Source organism: Vanacampus margaritifer, chromosome 1 (assembly GCF_051991255.1).
Source record: "Vanacampus margaritifer isolate UIUO_Vmar chromosome 1, RoL_Vmar_1.0, whole genome shotgun sequence".
In the NCBI taxonomy this organism is placed as follows: Eukaryota; Metazoa; Chordata; class Actinopteri; order Syngnathiformes; family Syngnathidae; genus Vanacampus; species Vanacampus margaritifer.
Genome location: NC_135432.1, coordinates 8,461,351 through 8,481,206, shown reverse-complemented (window position 1 = coordinate 8,481,206; position 19,856 = coordinate 8,461,351). Strand labels below are relative to the sequence as shown.

At 39.8% G+C, this 19,856-nt stretch overlaps 1 protein-coding gene across 1 annotated transcript; it reads right to left on the bottom strand.

Annotated features, from left to right (window-relative positions):
• Positions 1 to 12,108: 12,108 nt before the first annotated feature.
• LOC144056346 (putative nuclear hormone receptor HR38) lies at positions 12,109 to 19,066 on the bottom strand. Its single transcript, XM_077573099.1, has 7 exons — positions 18,986 to 19,066; positions 16,883 to 17,573; positions 15,356 to 15,485; positions 14,977 to 15,146; positions 14,692 to 14,894; positions 14,000 to 14,178; positions 12,109 to 12,716 (listed from the first exon to the last, which is right to left on the bottom strand). Exons 2-7 carry the CDS (start codon positions 17,561 to 17,563, stop codon positions 12,466 to 12,468), a joined length of 1,614 nt encoding a protein of 537 aa, XP_077429225.1. The 5' UTR covers positions 17,564 to 17,573; positions 18,986 to 19,066; the 3' UTR covers positions 12,109 to 12,465.
• Between the last annotated feature and the right edge of the window lie 790 nt (positions 19,067 to 19,856).

Below are 19,856 nucleotides of genomic sequence, written 5' to 3'. Positions count from 1 at the left end.
TCTTGATATTTCCCATCTCTGATCACAGTTAGAATTTTTCCTGTGCGACGTCGTGGGAGTGAACACAGCTGACTTGCTTCCCGGCCAATCGAAGCGGCTCCTCTCATTCCCTTTAAATTCAGCGCAGCCTATGGCAGAAGTATAGCAGATTTGCTGGTGTCCATACCAAAGATTGCGTAGTGCGCACAAAGTGTATAAGGAATTGCAAGAAGATCAGCAATTGGCTAGCTGAATAAATAGGCCATTATTTAATTTAATGCTACTTGCCCTGAATCCAAAACAAGCCCAGATAGCAATGTCAGATCTTTTCCAGGCACTTGCTCATGATGATCCTCAAATCTAATTTTTTTCTGCACTTTCTTCTCTTGATGTGCTTCGCTCGTAGTGATGGAAAAATGAAGCTTCATGAAGCACTTGTGATATTTTTTTATTCCTGTAGATGGCACTCTTAGTTTAAAGATGCAATGGAAATGTAATCAATTTTCACTAGCCTTTCTCTTTAAGCCAAGATCACCCTCTAGAGGAGTAAAAAATATATATATCGCAAGTGCTTCATGAAGATTTATGAAGCTTCATTTTCCTGTCACTACATCAGTCCACTGAGTGACCAAAGGCACTCACTGGTGATAGAGGTAGCTTAATAAAGTCATAACCATGCATTTGCTCCCTGGTGGTTGGCTGACTACTGGCTGAGAAAATATTTGGTTAGATATGCAGCAGAGCCTGAATGTGAATATTGCCAACTACTAGGCTCATTTAATTGTGACAGACAAAATTATAATCATTATTCAAATTTGATTAATTCTGCAGCTCTAGTTAATACCAACCTCTGTCCCCCAGGGTGGTCACATTTTTGTTTTGTTTTTGTCTGGCGTGGCTTTTGAGTTGATTGCTGTTTTGTGGAAAACACTACTTCACCTTTATATTTTTATGCAGGATCGTGAGTGATCGGCGGTAACAATGAATACACAGAGACTGATTTACTGCGCTAGAATAATTGTGCCTTTTATTCCCCGCAAACAGCAATCTACACCTGGACTGTGCTAGAATAATCGTACGTTTTATTCCCCGCAAACAGTAATCAACACCTGTGCTGTGCTAGAATAATTGTACCTTTTATTCCCCGCAAACGGCAATAATCACAACTCGCTTTGCTAGAATAATGGTGCCTTTTATTCCCCGCAAACAGCAACCAATACACTACAACGTTAAGCAGCATAATATGATCATCATCAGCGCTTACCTTGACACTAGACCGGAGAGCCCACGGTCCGGGTAGAACGAGCTGCAAAACGGCTGGGCAATCGTACGTATTCCACAGCTGACTCTGACCGGACCATGTGCCGCTCCGTCTTTTATTCGTTAGCGTGAGAAACCGGGCTAGCCAAGCCCTTTCTCAGACACTTTCGAAAACATGTTTTGCAAAGCAGGGAAAACTGTAGTATAAACAAGGCATTCACTCCCAGGCTGATTCCGCCCTTTATTCACAAATTGTTGGGCAGCTGGATTCGTACAACAGTTCAGGACAACATATCCTTATATAAGAGGTTACATGAGGACATATCAAACCATGGTTATTTTCCCTTCAATTGCCCTTTGCAAAATTGATACATTTGATAAATAAGAAGCCATTTATTGGACTAATTGGACCGGAGTTTGAGTTTTGTTGGAAAATTATATACTTGCACTTTAAGTGGGCCATGTAAATGCTTACTAAAGATGAATATTTGCGCATTTCTGATGTCATCACCTCGACAGTGTCATGTGCCATCCGGGGAGCTGCGTCTGATGAAACGATGAGTGTGCAACTCCCACCGGCATGACACCGCAGCTTCAGAAGCACATGAGCCATGTCGTTGTCTGTTTGCACATCAAGTGAAGCTGAACGCTCTCTGGAGGCCGCTCGCTAAAAGCACCAATGTAACTTTAATGCTGTCAGACTCCCTGAAAGGCTTCTCTGCTCTGTGGCGCGCTGTCATGAAAAGGTTCGAAACACACTTGCTCTTTGGAAGTATGGAAGGAACGGGATTGTGTAGAACTTGGAGCCACTGCAAAAGTTTAGATTGCTTCCCAAATGTCAAGGTGTACTTTAGTGGTTGTGGTTTTTGATAAAAGAACATAATTTGACGGCAATATATATATATATATATATATATATATTTTCATAGTTAGTCTTTCAAGATTCAAGTCAAAGACTCAAGTCATTTTTGGGGTGGGGAAAACTATATCCTACGAGGATAAAGTTACTTTTTTCAAGATTTAAAAATTCCGTAATTCTATATTCTGAGATTATGATAAATATGGTAAAGTGGTCATCTCACCAAAATTAACTCATTCACTGCCATAAATTCATTAAAAAAAAGATGATTAAAAATTAGGGGCAAGAGGTGATTACATTTTTAATTATAATTAATCACATGACTTCACTAGTTAACTCACGAATAATCACAAATTGTATATGTTCTAAATGTACAATAAAAAAATTCTAGGTTTTTATACTCTTGTTAACAAAAGTGGAAAAAATGTTAAACTAATAGAAATAGTTCAAATTATTTTTTGACGTTTATAGCCGTCAACGGCAGTGAATGAATTTAAAAAAGAAAGAAAATATAAAAAATTCGGGCGTCAGGTGATTAAAGTTTTTAATTGTAATTAATCGCATGACTTCACTAGTTAAATTGCGATTAACCACAAATTTTATATACAAAACTAAATGAACAATAAAAAAATCTAGATTTTCAACAAAAGTGGAAAAAAATGGTTAAACTAATAGAAATAGTTCAAATTAATTTTTGACATTTATAGCCGTCAATGTTAGTGAATGAGTTAATTCAGATTTTTTGATAAAAGTTTGAATATAATGAGACTGAAGTCATCTATTCTTATTTTTAATGTATTATTTTTTTTAAATAAATTCTAATGCGAGCCCGAGGGCACTTTGACGTCAATTTCTGACAGTAGCATAGGACAAAATGGCGGCATCCTGAGATCGATGACAAGGAGTACATTATTATTATGCCACAAACGAACATATTATTGCAAAGAACATTTTTTGCCTTGATTTCCACTTTGATGATTAGCGTCGGTGTTGCAGCGTTTTAACCCTTTAAGTTATATGTATATACGATGTTGATAATTATAGCAATATAAGTGCTTCCAACACTTTCCTTGGAGTGGCATCATCGGTACGGTCAGCGCAGACTGCGCGCTCCGGCGAAAGGCGGCAACTCACTTGGTTGGAGCCGTTCACCGGGTACAAAGACTAAATGAGTCTGAGGTTTCGGGAGACGTTGTAGCCAATCATCCACCTGTGCCATCAACAGATGGAGGCGCTTGGTCAGAGGGAGCAGATGGATGAGGTGCAATCTGTTAACATGCAACAGTGAAACCACAGTGACAGCCAGCACAGCAGAAAAAAAAACAAAGGCCAGTAATTTATGTTGCACATTACAAGAAAAAACATTTGACATTATACTAATACTTCTCTGCAAGATGGAGCCCTTGCAGGATAAACAGACATCGGTGTGGCTGTTAAAGAAATACTTGATGCATTTTGTTCTCGATGTGCGTTATGGGCACTTGAAAAAATATGAGATATATGAAAAATGTGGACCAGCAAGGCCTTCTCTGCTGGCCTAAAATTGACAAGAAGCACTTGTCTATATTTAAAACCTTGATTCTTTGAATTTGTTCCATGAAATTGCAATACAATAGAATAGTGGGGCGATTATGGAATAAAAGCACGATTATTCATTGATTTAGAAATTTTGTATTTATAACTTGAAAGAACCACCATAAAAACAACTAAAATGATAATATAATAAATAGCAATAAATAAATACCTGCTTTGCACACTTTGCCCTCCTTGGGGCAGTGTGATGCCGCACATGCATGTAGATTTGCAGTACACTAAGATTGAGTTGAACTCTATTAATATAACAACTTTTCACAGATTTGGAAAAATATATGCCTGTGTTATATTACATTTTATGTGTTATTCTATCGTTTGTGTTTGAATATTCACTATTTAGGTAAATTCCTCCAGTGAGTTTTAACGCTAATTCTTACTAGCCTGTCAATTGGGGTTCCCATTGACTATTAGCAAAAAGCTGGCAATATTTCTAAAACAAAATATGCCTTGTATTGACATATACATCGTGTGTAATTTCTCTGTTGTGTGATTAGTTTGACAGTTAACTCCAATTGCGATGTCAATAATATTTAAGTATGACGAGGAAGTGCAGAAGAAGAAACAAGCAACATGCCCATTCAGGAGGCTTTCACAATGCAGGAACTTGCATACACACGCTATGTCGTTCTGCACATTAATCATTTTTCTTCCATTTGAATGTTTTCATGATATTGAGAAGTCAAAGTTTTATTTTAAAAATCAGGTCCGTCTGTACTGTAAACGCTGATCATGGACTCATGATATGGGGAGAAAAGTAAGCCCACAAGGTACCAAAAATGACACAAAAAAAACCCAAAACAAACAAAAAAACGTGTTGGGAGAGCTCATTTGAAAAGGCCCAAGGTAGATCACTAGTTAAGGTACTTTAAAGGGATACTTGACTCATTCAGCCATTTTCAGCATTTTGGTCAATGTGATAACTTATTTGTTCTTCATGTACAATTAATATATATTTGAAAAATACATTTTGCTACTTGTTGTCGACTGAACTTATTTGTTCTTCATGTACAATTAATATTTGAAAAAATATAGACATTTTGCCACTTGCTGTCGACTGAAGATGACATCACTCATGCTCAAGAAACAGGCAACGCCCAATCATGGCTCAGTATGCTAATGTCACATGACCAAACCCAGAAAACAGGTGAACCATGGTTGGGAAAAAAAGTAAAATCATAATCAACACCGAGCTTGTGTCAATGAAGTGCTCATTGAGTTTAAAACTCATTTATGAGAGCTAGAAAAACTGTTTTTCTAGCTCTCATAAATCAACTGTCCGCTTTCAACGTGTTGTCTGTGACATTAAATGTCCACTAGATGGCGTCACACAGTGAAGTTGCATAAGGTCAACGAGGGCACTCTGAGTCTGTGCTGCATTTGGAGGCTACTAAATCCTTCCTGACGTTGAATCAAATGCAAAACTAAGAAAACAGAGCAAAAATTCATCAATGGAGTGTATCTAAATGTGCACCTCTGTTGCTTTAACTACATGCTGTGTGTTAGTCAGTCCATTTAAAGCACAATTGCTTGTCTTTGACTTTGCAACATTAGCATGGCTTTCTCATGCACGCGTGTGAATTCCAGCAATGAACGCCAGAATAATCTATGAGCGAGCAAGCGGTGCCAGCCGACCTGCCCCTTTTGTCACTTCTAATTGACATTATCGATTTCATATGATGAGCATCTATTTTTGTCCCGGCTATTACTGGGAGTGTTCAGCCAGACGGAGGGCTGCTGTGTCACGATGAGCTACGACGCCTCGTAAGAGAGTGAAACCCAACCTCCTCCTTGATCTTGCTTCACTCTGTAAACTGGAAGGAGCGAGCCTGATGTGATGATAACGCGTTTACATGTCCAAAACAAATACGCAGGGTGTACCAAAAATCGCTATATCAGCATTTGTTTTGTGTTTTTTGCAAGCTGTAGTCTTGTTTTTCTTGTTTGCTGATTGACATTGGAGTAGTGTTGCAAAATGGCTGCCTGCCCAAATGTTTTTCTTAGTTCAGTCTCTAGATTGACTTTCCCTGGCTTTGCATGAACGCCTGCTCTAGGAGTTCAGTTTTAACATCAGTGGTAGTAATAGCAGGCTTTCCACTGTGTAGATCGCTTTTTGATAAACCTGCCATGGATAAGGTAAATTATGCAATGTTTTGGAGTAGTATGATGGCCATAACGTTTCTCAAACGGACGCTGGACTGCAGTCAGGGACAGAAAAATGTCTTGCCAGGCGGCAACTTTGCCACGCCGCTCCCAATGTTGGTTGGCAAAGGAATGAGATTTGTACGAAAAGCGCAAAGTCGAAGCTGCCAAATGCTGACGGCCTCGCATCTGTCTCAATGACACTTGACATAAAATAGAAAAAAAAGCAAGTGTGGAGTGAATTTAGAAAAAAAATATTTCTTTGCACCACTTAACTGTAAATGAAGAAAAAACAAAACATGAAACTCACTAGAGTGAAATAGTTCTCATTTTGATTATAGCCTCCCAAAATCATCACTAATTCAAGAGATGAGAAAACAACATTTAACAAAATATAATTGGAATTGAACCAGCATCATGGAGCATATTTTGCTGTCGATACTTGCGTCCTTGCCCACCAGCAATATAAAATGTCACACAATAGCGTCACTAGATTTAGTTCCGGGTGTGCTCAAGCTTTTATCCAGTGTGTGCTAGAGTAAAGAAATTCAAAAGAGAAACATTTCTCCATCTATTGCTGTAAATGCAGCACTGGCAGCTCCATCCAGCCCACAAAAATTTAAACCAGAAAAAAAGTGGGATTATTATATAATATAATTGGATGGATTGCAGTTAAATAAACTGAAAGATTTTACCCTCTCATATTATTTTCAGCTGATATTGAAATTATTCAAATGTCCAATCTCACATTTAGTTTTCAGTTACTTGTAGCCTTGCTGACGTGACCTTAAAGAAATTAATCACAAACAAGTTTGGGGCATGTGCCAGGCTTACAAAAGTGCCACCTTCTCCAAGTGAACATTTGCAAGTCAAAGCCTGATGGTGGGCACATCATGACAGATTTATAATGTCATTTCTGTTCCCGACAGTCAACTTTATCCACTTGATCTTGTTGGGCGAGTCCCACATTGGCCGGGTTATCGAGTTCTCAGACTTGTTGGGTCGCCACGCAACGCCAGCATGTGAAACTCAAGCCAGGCAGGAGATCAACTGCTGCTGCTGCTTTGGGTAATTGAGATGTAATTGCAGCTCCAGATGCAATAACAAGTTTGTTCCAAAAATGACCTCGAATAGGAATCGGGATGGACGAGGCGAGTGCAAGGAAGCGACGGGAATTTCGATGGCGGTAACTGATGAGTGGCTACAAATTGTGTGATGCGACATACGCGAGTGTTTGTCAAGTGAAGCAGATAAGCTAACCTTGCGCTGCAAGATGAATTCTGGCGGGATTTGTGAGTTCACGCACCCCAGAGGATTCATCTTGTACCGAGCCTGATTATTTTCACCGATGTGTACACGTTTTGTACGGCCCAATCACAAAGCGGTGTTATGTTTGGGGGCGGGATATGCGGCTCTTCTTCATCTTTTTCATCTTCATCTCTTCATCTCATTCTTCTTCTTTTATTTAATTTTTAATCTATTTATTTAATTGCTCTTGCCGAGCAGTGTGTTAAGAATAGAATGTAAATAAGTGTGGCAAATAAATGTCAATTTTCAAAATCAAATTTCAAATCTTCTTATTTTCTTCTTCTACTACGCTTCTTGTCGATGTCAACTCATCTTCTACCGCTACTTTTCCTCTGCTTTTACTTCTACTTCTACTTCATCTTCTTCTCCTCCTTTTTACTTCTACTTCATCGTCATCATCATCATCACCATCATCATCATCTTCTTCTTCTACTACTTCTACTTCTACTTCATCTTCTTCTCCTTTTACCTGTACTTCTACTTCATCGTCATCATCATCATCATCATCATCATCTTTTTCTTCTTCTTTTACTTCTCCTTCATCATCATCTTCATCATCATCTTCATCATCATCTTCTACTTCTACTTCATCTTCTTCTCCTCCTTTTTACTTCTACTTCATCATCATCATCATCATCATCATCATCATCTTCTTCTTCTACTACTTCTACTTCTACTTCATCTTCTTCTCCTTTTACCTGTACTTCTACTTCATCGTCATCATCATCATCATCATCATCTTTTTCTTCTTCTTTTACTTCTCCTTCATCATCATCTTCATCATCATCTTCATCATCATCTTCTACTTCTACTTCATCTTCTTCTCCTCCTTTTTACTTCTACTTCATCATCATCATCATCATCATCATCATCATCATCATCATCTTCTTCTTCTACTACTTCTACTTCTACTTCATCTTCTTCTCCTTTTACCTGTACTTCTACTTCATCGTCATCATCATCATCATCATCATCATCATCATCTTTTTCTTCTTCTTTTTCTTCTTCCTCTTCTTCTTCTTCTTTTACTTCTACTTCATCATCATCTTCATCGTCATCTTCATCATCATCTTCTACTTCTACTTCATCTTCTTGTCCTTTTACTTCTACTTCTACTTCATTATCATCATCATCATCATCATCATCATCATCATCTTCTTTTTCTTCTTGATGTAAAAGCATTTTATTATTTTTTTATCTATTTATTTAATTGCTCTTGCCGAGCTGTGTGTTATGGATAGAATGTAAATAAATGCGGTAAATAAATGTCATTTTTTCAAAATCAAAAATCTTGTTCTTCTTCTTCTTGTCCGGCCGTGGAGGATGCCTGCCCCTTCTGTGGACACAGGGAAACAGTCTTTCATTGTTTCTATCAGTGCGAACGTTTGCGATCTGTTTTTGATTTGGTTGGTAGGGTTTTTACCCAATGTAAAGTAGTTTTTCACAAGCACTCTTTTATTTATGGTTTTAACCACAAGGGCCAGATCAGGAGAGAAAGCCGGGTTTTAAACTTTGTTTTGAGCCAGGCCAAGATGGGTGTGTGGTTGTCCCGAAAAAGGAAAGTTGATGATGGGGCAGAAGTTGATAAAGTCCAGACTCTTTATTGATTTTAGTTTTTACAAGAGAGCAGGAGATTTGGATAGTTTTTGTGAGATGTGGACTGTTAACGGGGCACTGTGCGACGTGAATGAGGGGACGCTATGTTTTAGTGTTGTTCTGATGTGAAAGCATTTTATTATTTTTTTTATCTATTTATTGACTTGCTCTTGCCGAGCTGTGTGTTATGAAAAGAATGTAAATAAGTGCGGAAAATAAATGTCATTTTTCAAAATCAAAATCTTTCTCTTCTACCTCTTCTTCTTCTTCTTTTACATCTTCTTTTACTTCTTCATCATTATCATCATCTTCATCATCATCATTATCATTATCATCATGCTCTTCTTCTTCTTCTATTTCTTGTTCTTCTTTTTCTTCTTTTACCGCTACTTCTACATCTTCATCATCATTATCATCATCATCATCGTCATATTATTCTTATTATTATTATTATGCTGCTTCTTCTCCATCTTCTTTTTCTCCTCCTTCACTGACCTACTTCATTATCATCATCATCATCATCTTATGCTTCTTCTTCATCTTCTTATATCATCCTTTTCCATCAAAGTCTATCTTTTGCATCGCCATCTCTAACAACAACTTCCCTCAAGCCTTCCCTCGCAACATCCGTTAACCTTCTCTTAGGTCATCTTCTCGCTCTATGATGACGCTACGATCAACATCATCATCATCATCATCACCCTTCTCCTGATATACTCACTCATCACCAAACCATCTAAGTTCGCTCTCTCTACTTATCTCGCTTATTACGTCTAACTTTGGCTGTTCTTCTGGTGATCTCACTTTTCTTCCCGGTGACTCCAAAAAAAAAAAAATGTTTTCTTTGTTTTCTGACACCTCCAGCTCTGCTTCCTGTGGTTTCTTCTGTGCCACTCTCTCTAATCCGTACCTCATGGCTGGCCTCAACACTGTCCTACAAACTTTCCATTTCATCTGGCAGCGACTTGAACATCACATAACACCTGACTCTTCGCTCCACCTGTTGCAACTTGGATCCATTTCGTCACCTCCTTACCACACTGCCTGTTGACCAAAAGTCCTTCAAATCCTCTACTCTTGCTCTCGTCTCCTCAATCTTCATTCCTCTCCTTTCCAGCACATGCCTCCCCACCTTTTCAAAATATTTCTCCACTTTCTCCCTTTTTGCACTGTAGATCACGATGTCATCATTCCAGTCTAACATCAGTCAGCTTGTCCATCACTATTGCAAAAAGAAAGGGGCTTCGAGTTGATCCCTGATGCATCTTAAACTCATCTGTCACACTTACAGCACACCTCACCACAGTTCCGCCCTCGTACTATTCGAACATACTTAATCTGCTTTTTCGCCTCTCCATTGTCTTCAACCCACAGTAGCTGAATTTCCACCGGCGTTGATGGCAGTCGTTAACGCGGGCTGAGACCGGATCTGGTATTATATATATTTTTATTTTATTTTATTTTATTTTATTTTATTTTATTTTATTTTATTTTATTTTATTTTATTTTATATATATATATACGTATATATATATATTTTTTTATTAAGTAAGGAATTGTTTGGATGAATGTCCATAATTGTTTGGCAAAATTGTAAGCCGTGTCAGTATAAATGTCTTTTTCCTTTTGAACTTGAGTCCGTCTTCTTCCGCTTATCCGGGGTCGGGTCGCGGGGGCAGCAGCTTTAGCAGGGAAGCCCAGACTTCCCTCTCCCCAGCCACTTCAGCCAGCTCCTCCGACGGGACCCCAAGGCGTTCCCAGGACAGCCGAGAGACATAGTCTCTCCAGCGTGTCCTGGGTCGTCCCCGGGGCCTCCCGCCGGTAAGACATGCCCGGAACACCTCCCCAGGGAGGCGTCCAGGAGGCATCCGAACCAGATGCCCGAGCCACCTCAACTGATTCCTCTCGGGCAGTTGAACTTGAGTACATTTTGGAATTCAGAGTACTAGAATTAGTCATCTTTTTTTTATACAAGCATCTGTACTTCTACTTAAGTACGGGCTACGTTGTTTGAGTAACTTTGCCTCCTCTGACTATTTAATAGTGTTCGCATTAAATATACGCCACAACGTTTTGACCGCTTGTACATTATAATGAAAGGTAATAACATTCTGCTGAGTGACACCATCATAGAGGTATTCATGTAACAATATATTCATGTTTGTGGTTTTTACTGCCCGTCCCACCAGTTATTTCTGAAAACAACCACCTTGCAAAATAGAAATAAACAACAACTTCAATAATGTTCCTTCAATGGGCACTTCAATCCATCTCTTAATACTACCACCGCTATCGCAATTATTCACTATTGTTAGGACAATTTTTGCTAAGTTGTTGTTTACTGTGAAGTGAGTTAAACTCAATTCACTGATCTTTTTATTTTTTGCTCGCCAGTCAGAGCAAAAAAATAAATAAAAAAAATAAAAAACAGCTTGTATCTCAAAAAAAATTGTAATTTGGGTCCCATATCTCAAGACAGCACTGTCCATATTTCCAAATGTTGTCCCATCCAAATTATTGAGCCTCGTGCACTCCTTTGTTTTGGATGCAAGGATGACGATGCTGTCGTCAGTCCACTAGTCTCTTCTCGATCCGACGTACAGCAAACTTTAATGGTGTTTGTGTCGCACACACATGGACACACTCCTGCGTGACAATCTGCTGTCGCGGGTCACTTTATACTCTGCCGGGAATTTCATCTGCCTCTAAAAACAGAGCAGCGCATAACTGGCAGGGAGACGGACAGAGATCCATTTTTCGCTCTCCTGTTTTCTGATGTGCCGAAAGGAGAATTTACAGGCTGCCTGCAAAGTGGGACTCGGCGTATCCAAGCAACCAGAGAATAGACAGTCAACTGGCTTACTCAGGAAAATAGGAGATACAGTATGCAGACTACACAGGCAATGTTTTTTTTTTGTAATTCTTTGTGGTGGTCGTTTTGAATGGTGTCATATGTCACGGCTGTTATTAAAAAAAATTTGGGGGGAAGATATGCATTGAAAAAAGCATTTCCGAAACGAAGTTTTGAAAATGTACAAAATTCCTTGTGACAAGAAAAACCATTAAGACCAATTAAGACTGTTTAGAGAATGTTTAGGAATTGCTGCGGACCTTGGCGTGAGATCAACATTCGCTAATGTTCATCCCTCAGTGGCATACGGGCTTCACCTAATGTTCCATGTGGGAACTTGGTATTGATATTTTAGCAAAATTATAGGGGGGAAAAAATTGTTATTAGCACTTTTGGGTTACGATCCACCAGTTGAGAATCACTGCTCGAGAGCATTTTAGGTTTATCCTCAAATTTCACCCAAAATCGGACTTACTTTTTATGAGTGGTATAATTCACAATATTTCATACGAAGAATCTTGACTATAAAACAGAACATTTTATTGCAAAGCAATGCATAAGACACAGAATGTTAGCTGCTCCAAGTCCATTCATGATACATGAATGATATGAATAAAGATGGCGGGTCCACATGGACCTCACCGGAACTGACGCTTTGCCATGTGAATGGTCATCAAACATTTGCATTTGTCCCTACAACAAAAGCCGCAATCCTTCCATCTTGCCTTTTGCAAAGATTCCGTCCATAGCACCTTGGGCGGAAAACCATCAGCACTTTGGTCCGTGAGCTGCTTTGTTTAGTCTCCCAAATCACACAATTAGATGTGGAACGGGACGTGCTTCGTCTGTGGCTCCATGAGCGCCATTCCGCAGCTTCCATTTAAAACGGGAAGGAATCCATCAGAATGGCGTCCACGATGGGCGGCGGCGGGACCAGATCTTCTAATTTAAGGTAGAAGATGCGCTGGAGGCCTTGAGTGCACAATGTCCTGAGTTCGGGCAGCTTCCCGAGCAGTCGGGACAAATAGTTGGGACGAGACGACGGGCAGCCCGACACGTGATCTTTCAGACTGCTGATCAGCTGATTCTGCAAGTCCTCCACGCGTTTTGGCTCCTGGAGACCGTGTCGATCTGACAAAAAAAACAAAAACAAAATCATGTTGAATACATGAGTCACTGTAAAGTAAACATAAACATGTCTTGAATTTTTGACACACAACAGAGAAGAGTGTTGTTAATAACACTTGACAAATTTGAAATGAAATCAACTCCCACTTCCACAACCTGAACAACTGGATGCTACGTCCTCTAGCATCTTACACGTTACCACAAAAATCTATCCGTTTAAAGCCTCTGATGTCTGAAATACATCTCACCGAGTTGTCATGGGGCTTGGCCAAGCCGCGACAACGAGGCACTCTAAAGCGGCCACGCCAGCCCAAAGCCCCTGTCAACATTCTGGCTGTCATGTCAGACTTTGAAAAACACATTTTACCTTGTTATTTTGCCTTTCTGTGCGGGACGTGCGTGTACTCATGGCCAACAACGATGCGCTCTACAGCGAATATGTCAGCGGACTATATGTATTTTTTGGGATGTGGGATTAGCCTGTTAGCTAACTAGCTAACTAGCTAGATAACCACGGATGCAGATTAAATTGGACAATATTTTAACTGCAATTCATAATATTACACTGAGCATTATCTTTAGCTACAAATGAGTTCATGTTATCAGAATTCAACAACAAGAATAGAAATGGAATTGAATGCGCTAAATATACTAAATCTGGAATGCGATATTTTTTCCCAATCCCTTTGCTTCTTCACATTTTTTTTTTTACCCAATGCCCAACTTATTCTCATTTTTACCCCAGGATTTTCTTTTTATTTATTTTGTCACGACAATATTGAGCGTCGATTATTTGTGTATTTTCTTCTGTTCATGGTCGAGCGAGGTCCCCCATCCATTCATCTATTTTCAGAACTGTAACCCATTATTTTATTAAGTGTTTCCTACTTCACATTATTTTATTCCTTGTATTGTTAAAATCATGTGAAAAGTTCTGTTCAATTTGCCCAGCCTTGAAGAACAACAATCATGAAACGGTTAAACTATTCATTTGATTCTAATCAGAGTTTGGGGGGGAAAAAATAGAATACACGCCATCCAAAACGGTTTGCCTCCATCGGGGTTAGCCTGGTGTCATATATGTCCGATTGTATGCACGTGTACTGTGCGCTGTCCACGAGCTTGTGTTCACTTTTGTCACGCATCTGTTGTGTCAATCCTGGTGTTGCATAACCGTCTTGTACTGCACTGAAACCAGAGACCTCATAAAAACCGTCGCCGTGGCACAATGAAGGTCCGCAAACCCCCCCGTGTTCCCTTTTGGAGGTGTTATAAGTGGCGCCTACCGGTGAGAATGACCAGCGCCGTCAGGCAGGAGAAGGACGAGATGTCAAGTTTCATGCCATGGAGACTTCGGGAAAACTCCAAGATGGAGTCGATCCAGTCCCCGAAGCCTCTGATGCACTGACTCTTGTGAAGCACTTGGCCGTTGCAGAACACCAGCTTGTTGGTTTCGGGGTTCGACCTAGGATTAAAAAAAAAAAAAAAACATTTCATTGTGTGAAAAAGGGATTCTCAATCTTTTTGCACCAATTGAAAATATATTTGGCTCTTGAAAGTAACACCACAATGGCTGACATTAAAGTAAAGTAGCATCGTAGTAAATAATGGAGCACAATAGAACAATAAGGGGGGAAATAATTGTACTTAATTGATTCCATTAAAACGAATTACACATAAAAGTTAAATAAAAACATAAATAAATGCTTGAAAACATTTGAAAAAAAAAAGTTACTGTATTTTTTTAATAAAAGCATAGCTAACTGCACATCACAATTGCACTGGATGTGAATGAAGGTGCTCAATTTCTGATATAGTAGAGGGTGCCGATTTAGCCACGCCCCCAAAATTGAACTGAGTACTACGTAGTTCTCAGTCTGCACGTTTTCAACAATGATCTGATGACGTCTTTAGAAACAAATCTCTGAATTCACTTTGCGATGTGTTTCTTGAAAGGGCCAAAAGGCGCAGGGCTCACCGGTATGCGAGACGCAGGATGAAGAGTTCGACAAAGGCCGACTCCAGAAGCAGCTCCTGATCTGGTGAGCAGAACTCCGAGAAACCCGGGATGCTCTTGGCCCACTTCCTGATCACCTCCATGGAGGCCGTCAGCAGGTCGTAGAACTCTTTAACATCGGCGGCGCCCTCTTTCTGGTTTGCGCCGACGTCTGTTTCTTCATACTAGAATCACACATGAGCGACATGTTCCAAATGTTCCTGATGTCCCGTGTTAGTGTCAAAAAAAAAAAAAACGTTTTCTTACTTTGGAATAATTGAGCTGTTCTTCGTTGGGGTTGGAGTCGATGTGAGCCCTCACAAGTGACGCGATCATACTAACTGGAGACACTGCGGGCGACGCCGACACTTCTTGGGCTACTTTGGGCTTGGAGGGCAGGCGACCTCTTCGACCTTTCAGGCTGTCCGTCCTCACAACTGCAAGTAGGCGGGGGAACGTCTCATGTCAAAACATTCCGTCACAATCCAATCTCGACTTCCTGGCTGAAGGATTCTCATTGTGAACAAATGCTTCCATCTCATTTGACCAAGGCAGAGTGATTGCAAAATAAATTATGACTTTGACTTTGACTTTTTCCTCTTATCTAAATTTTTGATTTTGAATTGAGCCGACTCGCTGAACTCACCTTCCTTGACCATTCCGACAGCCAGGCACTTCTGGAAACGACAGAACTGGCAGCGATTCCTCCTCCTCTTGTCCACGGGACAGTCTTTGTTGGTCAGGCAAACATACTTGGAATTCTTCTGCACCGTCCGCTAGACAATCAAAAGAAACATTTGTCTCATTAAAGCTGCCTGCAGCGATCAACGGGAGCGAAACTCCGTTGTTGCGTCTCAAAGTTCCTGCCTGCAGGGGGCGCAATAACGAAAAATTACAAATTGTCATAATAGCTATCTTTCAAGTATTGTGTTTCACAACTTTTATTGAGCTGAGGCACATATTTCACAAAATGTCACACAAAAAAGATTAAGGTTATACTAGTCTTGGATTTTTCAATTATTTTCACTATACAGTAATTTGTTTTTATGTTATTTTGACTTTTGTTTCTCAAATTCAGTTCGTTTTTATTGTTTTTTTTAGAGCAAGTTTGGTATTTTATTTTAAGTTTTTATTGTTTGTATTGTTCGAAATGCTTCGTTTTAATTTAGTTTTGAGTAGCTTTAGTATTCGTTTTGGTTAGAGTGATTGTTGAGTGCAAGATAAAAAAAAAAAAAAAGGTCACTAAGTATTGTGTAAAAAAGTAAACTAGAATTAGAAATAACTGACGGCTCCGGCATTCCCGCGACCCTCGTGAGGATAATCAGTTTGGAAAATGGATGGATGGATGGTTGACCTTCCTTCTTTTGTACGGTCGCACAGCAATTCCAAAATAAATACATGTATGAACCCCGAAAGCTCATATATGATATTAATTGACAAAGATGAAAACAAAGGACATTTTTTCACATAATTGATAGTTTGGTTAGTTTTTATAATCATAAGAGGTAGATTATGTTTAGTTTTCAGGGTTTTTCAAGCATTTTAATTTTTACTTTATTTAATTTAAAAAATATGTTTTGTTTTTGTTTTATTTATTTCCTTTATTATTTTTCTATAATAACCTTGATACAGTGGACCCCGCAGAGTTGCAGTTCGGCACCCGTGGATTTGCATATTCATAGATGTTTAACAGTTTTTTTTAAATATTTTAAAAATAGTTTTTAAATATTTTGTGTGTGCGTGTGTGTGTGCGTGGTGGGGAGGGTCCTTTACCCCCCCCCCCTTTTTTTTTCTTAGAAAATGCATATTGAATGTTTTTCATTTTTGATAGAAATTTATGGAGGTTACTTTTTCCACCAATGTATTTCAGTGGCCATTAATTAAATGTGAATGTTTGCATGATTTATTTATTCATATAATTTGTCTTCTCAGACAAATTTGTTTTGCAGCTTCTGCCATGACAGCAATAATCGACGTTCGAATCAACTTCCATCTTTGTAACGAATGTGGAAAGGAAATGACGTTTGCCGTAAAGCAGAAATCTCATTTGTAGTTTTCCGTGGGTGCAGAGTTCCTGCCCCCCTCCTCAAAATTGCTTAGTGCCAGTAAAAGCGACACAGACCCCCTCAGGCCATGACAAAGGTTGCATTCAACTAGCTGCATACGTGCTTACCTTGAAAAAGCCTTTGCATCCCTCACAGGTGCGAACGCCGTAGTGCTGGCAGGAGGCGCTGTCCCCGCAGACGGCGCAACAGCCCTCGTTACCTCGCGGGCTTTTTAGTCTGAGTGGCAAACTCCCTTCCGAGTGGTCAGCGCCATCCAGGCCGCACGCCGGCTCCATGGCCGGTGCGGGGAAGCCGAGTGACGCCGCATCGGCGAGAGCGTCGGGGTAGGCTTGTCCCAAAGGAGACATATCGTCCGCATCCCCCGAAGCAAACGTGAAGAACGACGGCACATGCGGCACTGAGATGTCCTCAGCCGCCCAGTATCCCGGACCGGGTGAGTAAGAGTTCCAGGCTGGTGCGTGCTGACTTTGGAAGCCGGCGGTGGAAGCGGCGAGATGTTTCGAGGCCTCATCCGGGTAAGCGAACATGAAAGCGCCGGGGTAGCAGCCGTAAACTTGCAGCTCATCCGGCCTGAACGGGCTCTCGTGGCCGGCGCTCATCTGACACGAGTAGGCGTCAAAGGTGCCCGCCTGAGTGCCGGCGCCGGGCAGGGACGGGGCGCAAGGGTGGTCCCGCGGGGCGCCGGGATCCAGCAACAGCCTGGAGAACAAGTCTGGGCTGTGAGGTTCCGACCCGCCCAGGTTGTCGTAGGGCTGGGAACCGTGCTGCAGGGGGTGGATGCAAGTCATGCCTAGAAAACTGACAAGGACAATTGTTAGAACACCGTTTGACCCAAACATCATCAGAATGTCATATCTAGTAGAAACTAACGATTATTTAAATCCTCCATTAAGCTGTTGACCGTCATGTCAATTAATCGATGAATTCAAAATAAACTTTACATTTCCATTCCTTTATTCAAAAACAGGATATTTCAAACTGCACAAACAAAACTCAATTATAATTCAGTTCGTTTTGGTTGTAATGAGTGCTGTCAGAGTTAAAGTGTTAGCTTATTGATTAATCACAAAAAAATGATCGCATTAATCATGTATTAACTCAGATTAATCACACTCTTAATTTTGACCGCAGATGCTGTTTTAGCTTGACGGCGGATGGTTACGTTAAAAGTAGCGCAGGTTGTGTTTGAGCAATAAACATAACTACATGCTTAAAGCAAAGCGTTTAATAATTTTTTGCGATTGACATTCAGAATATTTGTTCGTGTCAAACTACTGGGGTCTTTTTTTTTTCCATTTTAAATTATGCAAGTAATTAATTGCCTGCTGATTTTCTATTTTTTTGCATTGATAAGTGTGGGTTGACTTTGTATAGTGACTCTGGGCCACTTCCTATTTGTTGCAAGTTTATCTTATTCTAATGCCTCTCAATTGCTAAACACTTAAAACAGTATGTGATATGACCATGACATCAAAACAGCCATACGTATATTTGATTGACAATAAATAATTGGCAAAAATAGAGGGCCCCAAAATGTTGCTTAGTTTGTACTAAAGTATTACTACTATTAAAGTTTAATTAATCAATTCACAAATCAATTATTGATTTGACAGTAATTATTATTGATAGAGTTGTTTCAATAACTATTTTTTTAATTCAAACTTTTCCAAATGCTGGGAATTTGAGCTTCTCAACACAGTTTACTCAATGAAGTTAACTGATTTATCATTGGCTTGAATGTTGGAAAAGAACGATCAACATTTTTGCCAATTTTCTAATATATTACAAGATATATATATATATATATACTTCTTATCATTACATGCAGCAGTGTCAACAGGGGGTGGAATCATGTTAGTAAATTTAGCTTTTTTTTGTGCGTAAGTTCAAAATTTTAGCTTCTGATGTTCAAATACTGGCGGTCTAATTTGTGGGGGTAAAAACACTTGATGTAGATTTGTAGTTGCAATTATTTTCCATTTTAGCAAAATAAAAAACAATAAAATAGCTACTATTTTTTTCTCTGCAACTTGATAAAAAATGAATTCAAAGTTTTTTCTGTTGCCAACTTATCAAAAGGGCCATTGTACTACTGAATCATTACTTTTACCAGTCTACAAGTAGGCTAAGTACTTCTGTAAGTAGCCAACATTCCACTTGTGCTGACACAAGTATTAAACGCTCAATAAACAACCGAAATGATCTCTTACCAGAACAGCAGCAGCAACACCAACAGTTTATCATCGTCTGCGTCTCCCGCTCAAGAACAAACCCTCAGCTAGCCCTCACGCGTTTTTATCACAGGGGACTCGAGAGTAACCATGACGTCAAAGGCACGTTTCCATACAAGGCGGAGCGGTGGGCGGGACCGCCTCTGAGCTCGGGCCAATCACGGCGCTTCTTGAGGAGAATGGACGTGCAAATGACGCATTACGGGATTCCGTTGACGCGCAACAGCCGCAGCATGATCTCCCCCACACACACACCCACAGACACGCACACACAGCGATGATGAAAACGTGATAGTGATGAATCGATTCTATATTAAGAAACAGGAAAACACACACACACACACACACACACACACACGCACACACACACACACACACACACACACACACACACGCACGTTCCTCTTCTTGAAACTACAGCTGGTAAAAAAAAAAAAAACACAACAGGAAGTCAAAGTGTTGTTCTGTGAAAGACTATATTTGTCTTTTTTATCCGGCATCTGAAAAGCAGAAGAAAAGAAGCTGTAGCAGCAGAAAAAAAAAACATTACCAGAGGACCTTTTCATCTACAAGATTTGCCAACGTTTCCTTGGAAAAAGCTCATTGGCAGTATATTTCCTCTTATTCAAGATTTTTGGGGAGTTCACTACACTTGGACGTCAATCAGAAGCAGATTTTTGCTATTCATGGAACACCCGTGTGGGCCACAGGAGGCCGTGCCTGTCCAGAAAGATAAGGCATGGGAAAAAACAAAACTCACAATTTTAAATGTATAATTTTACGAGAATAACACTATTTGGCTAAGAAAAAAACTGTAGTCTAAGAAGAATAGAGTTGTATTTTTTTTTTT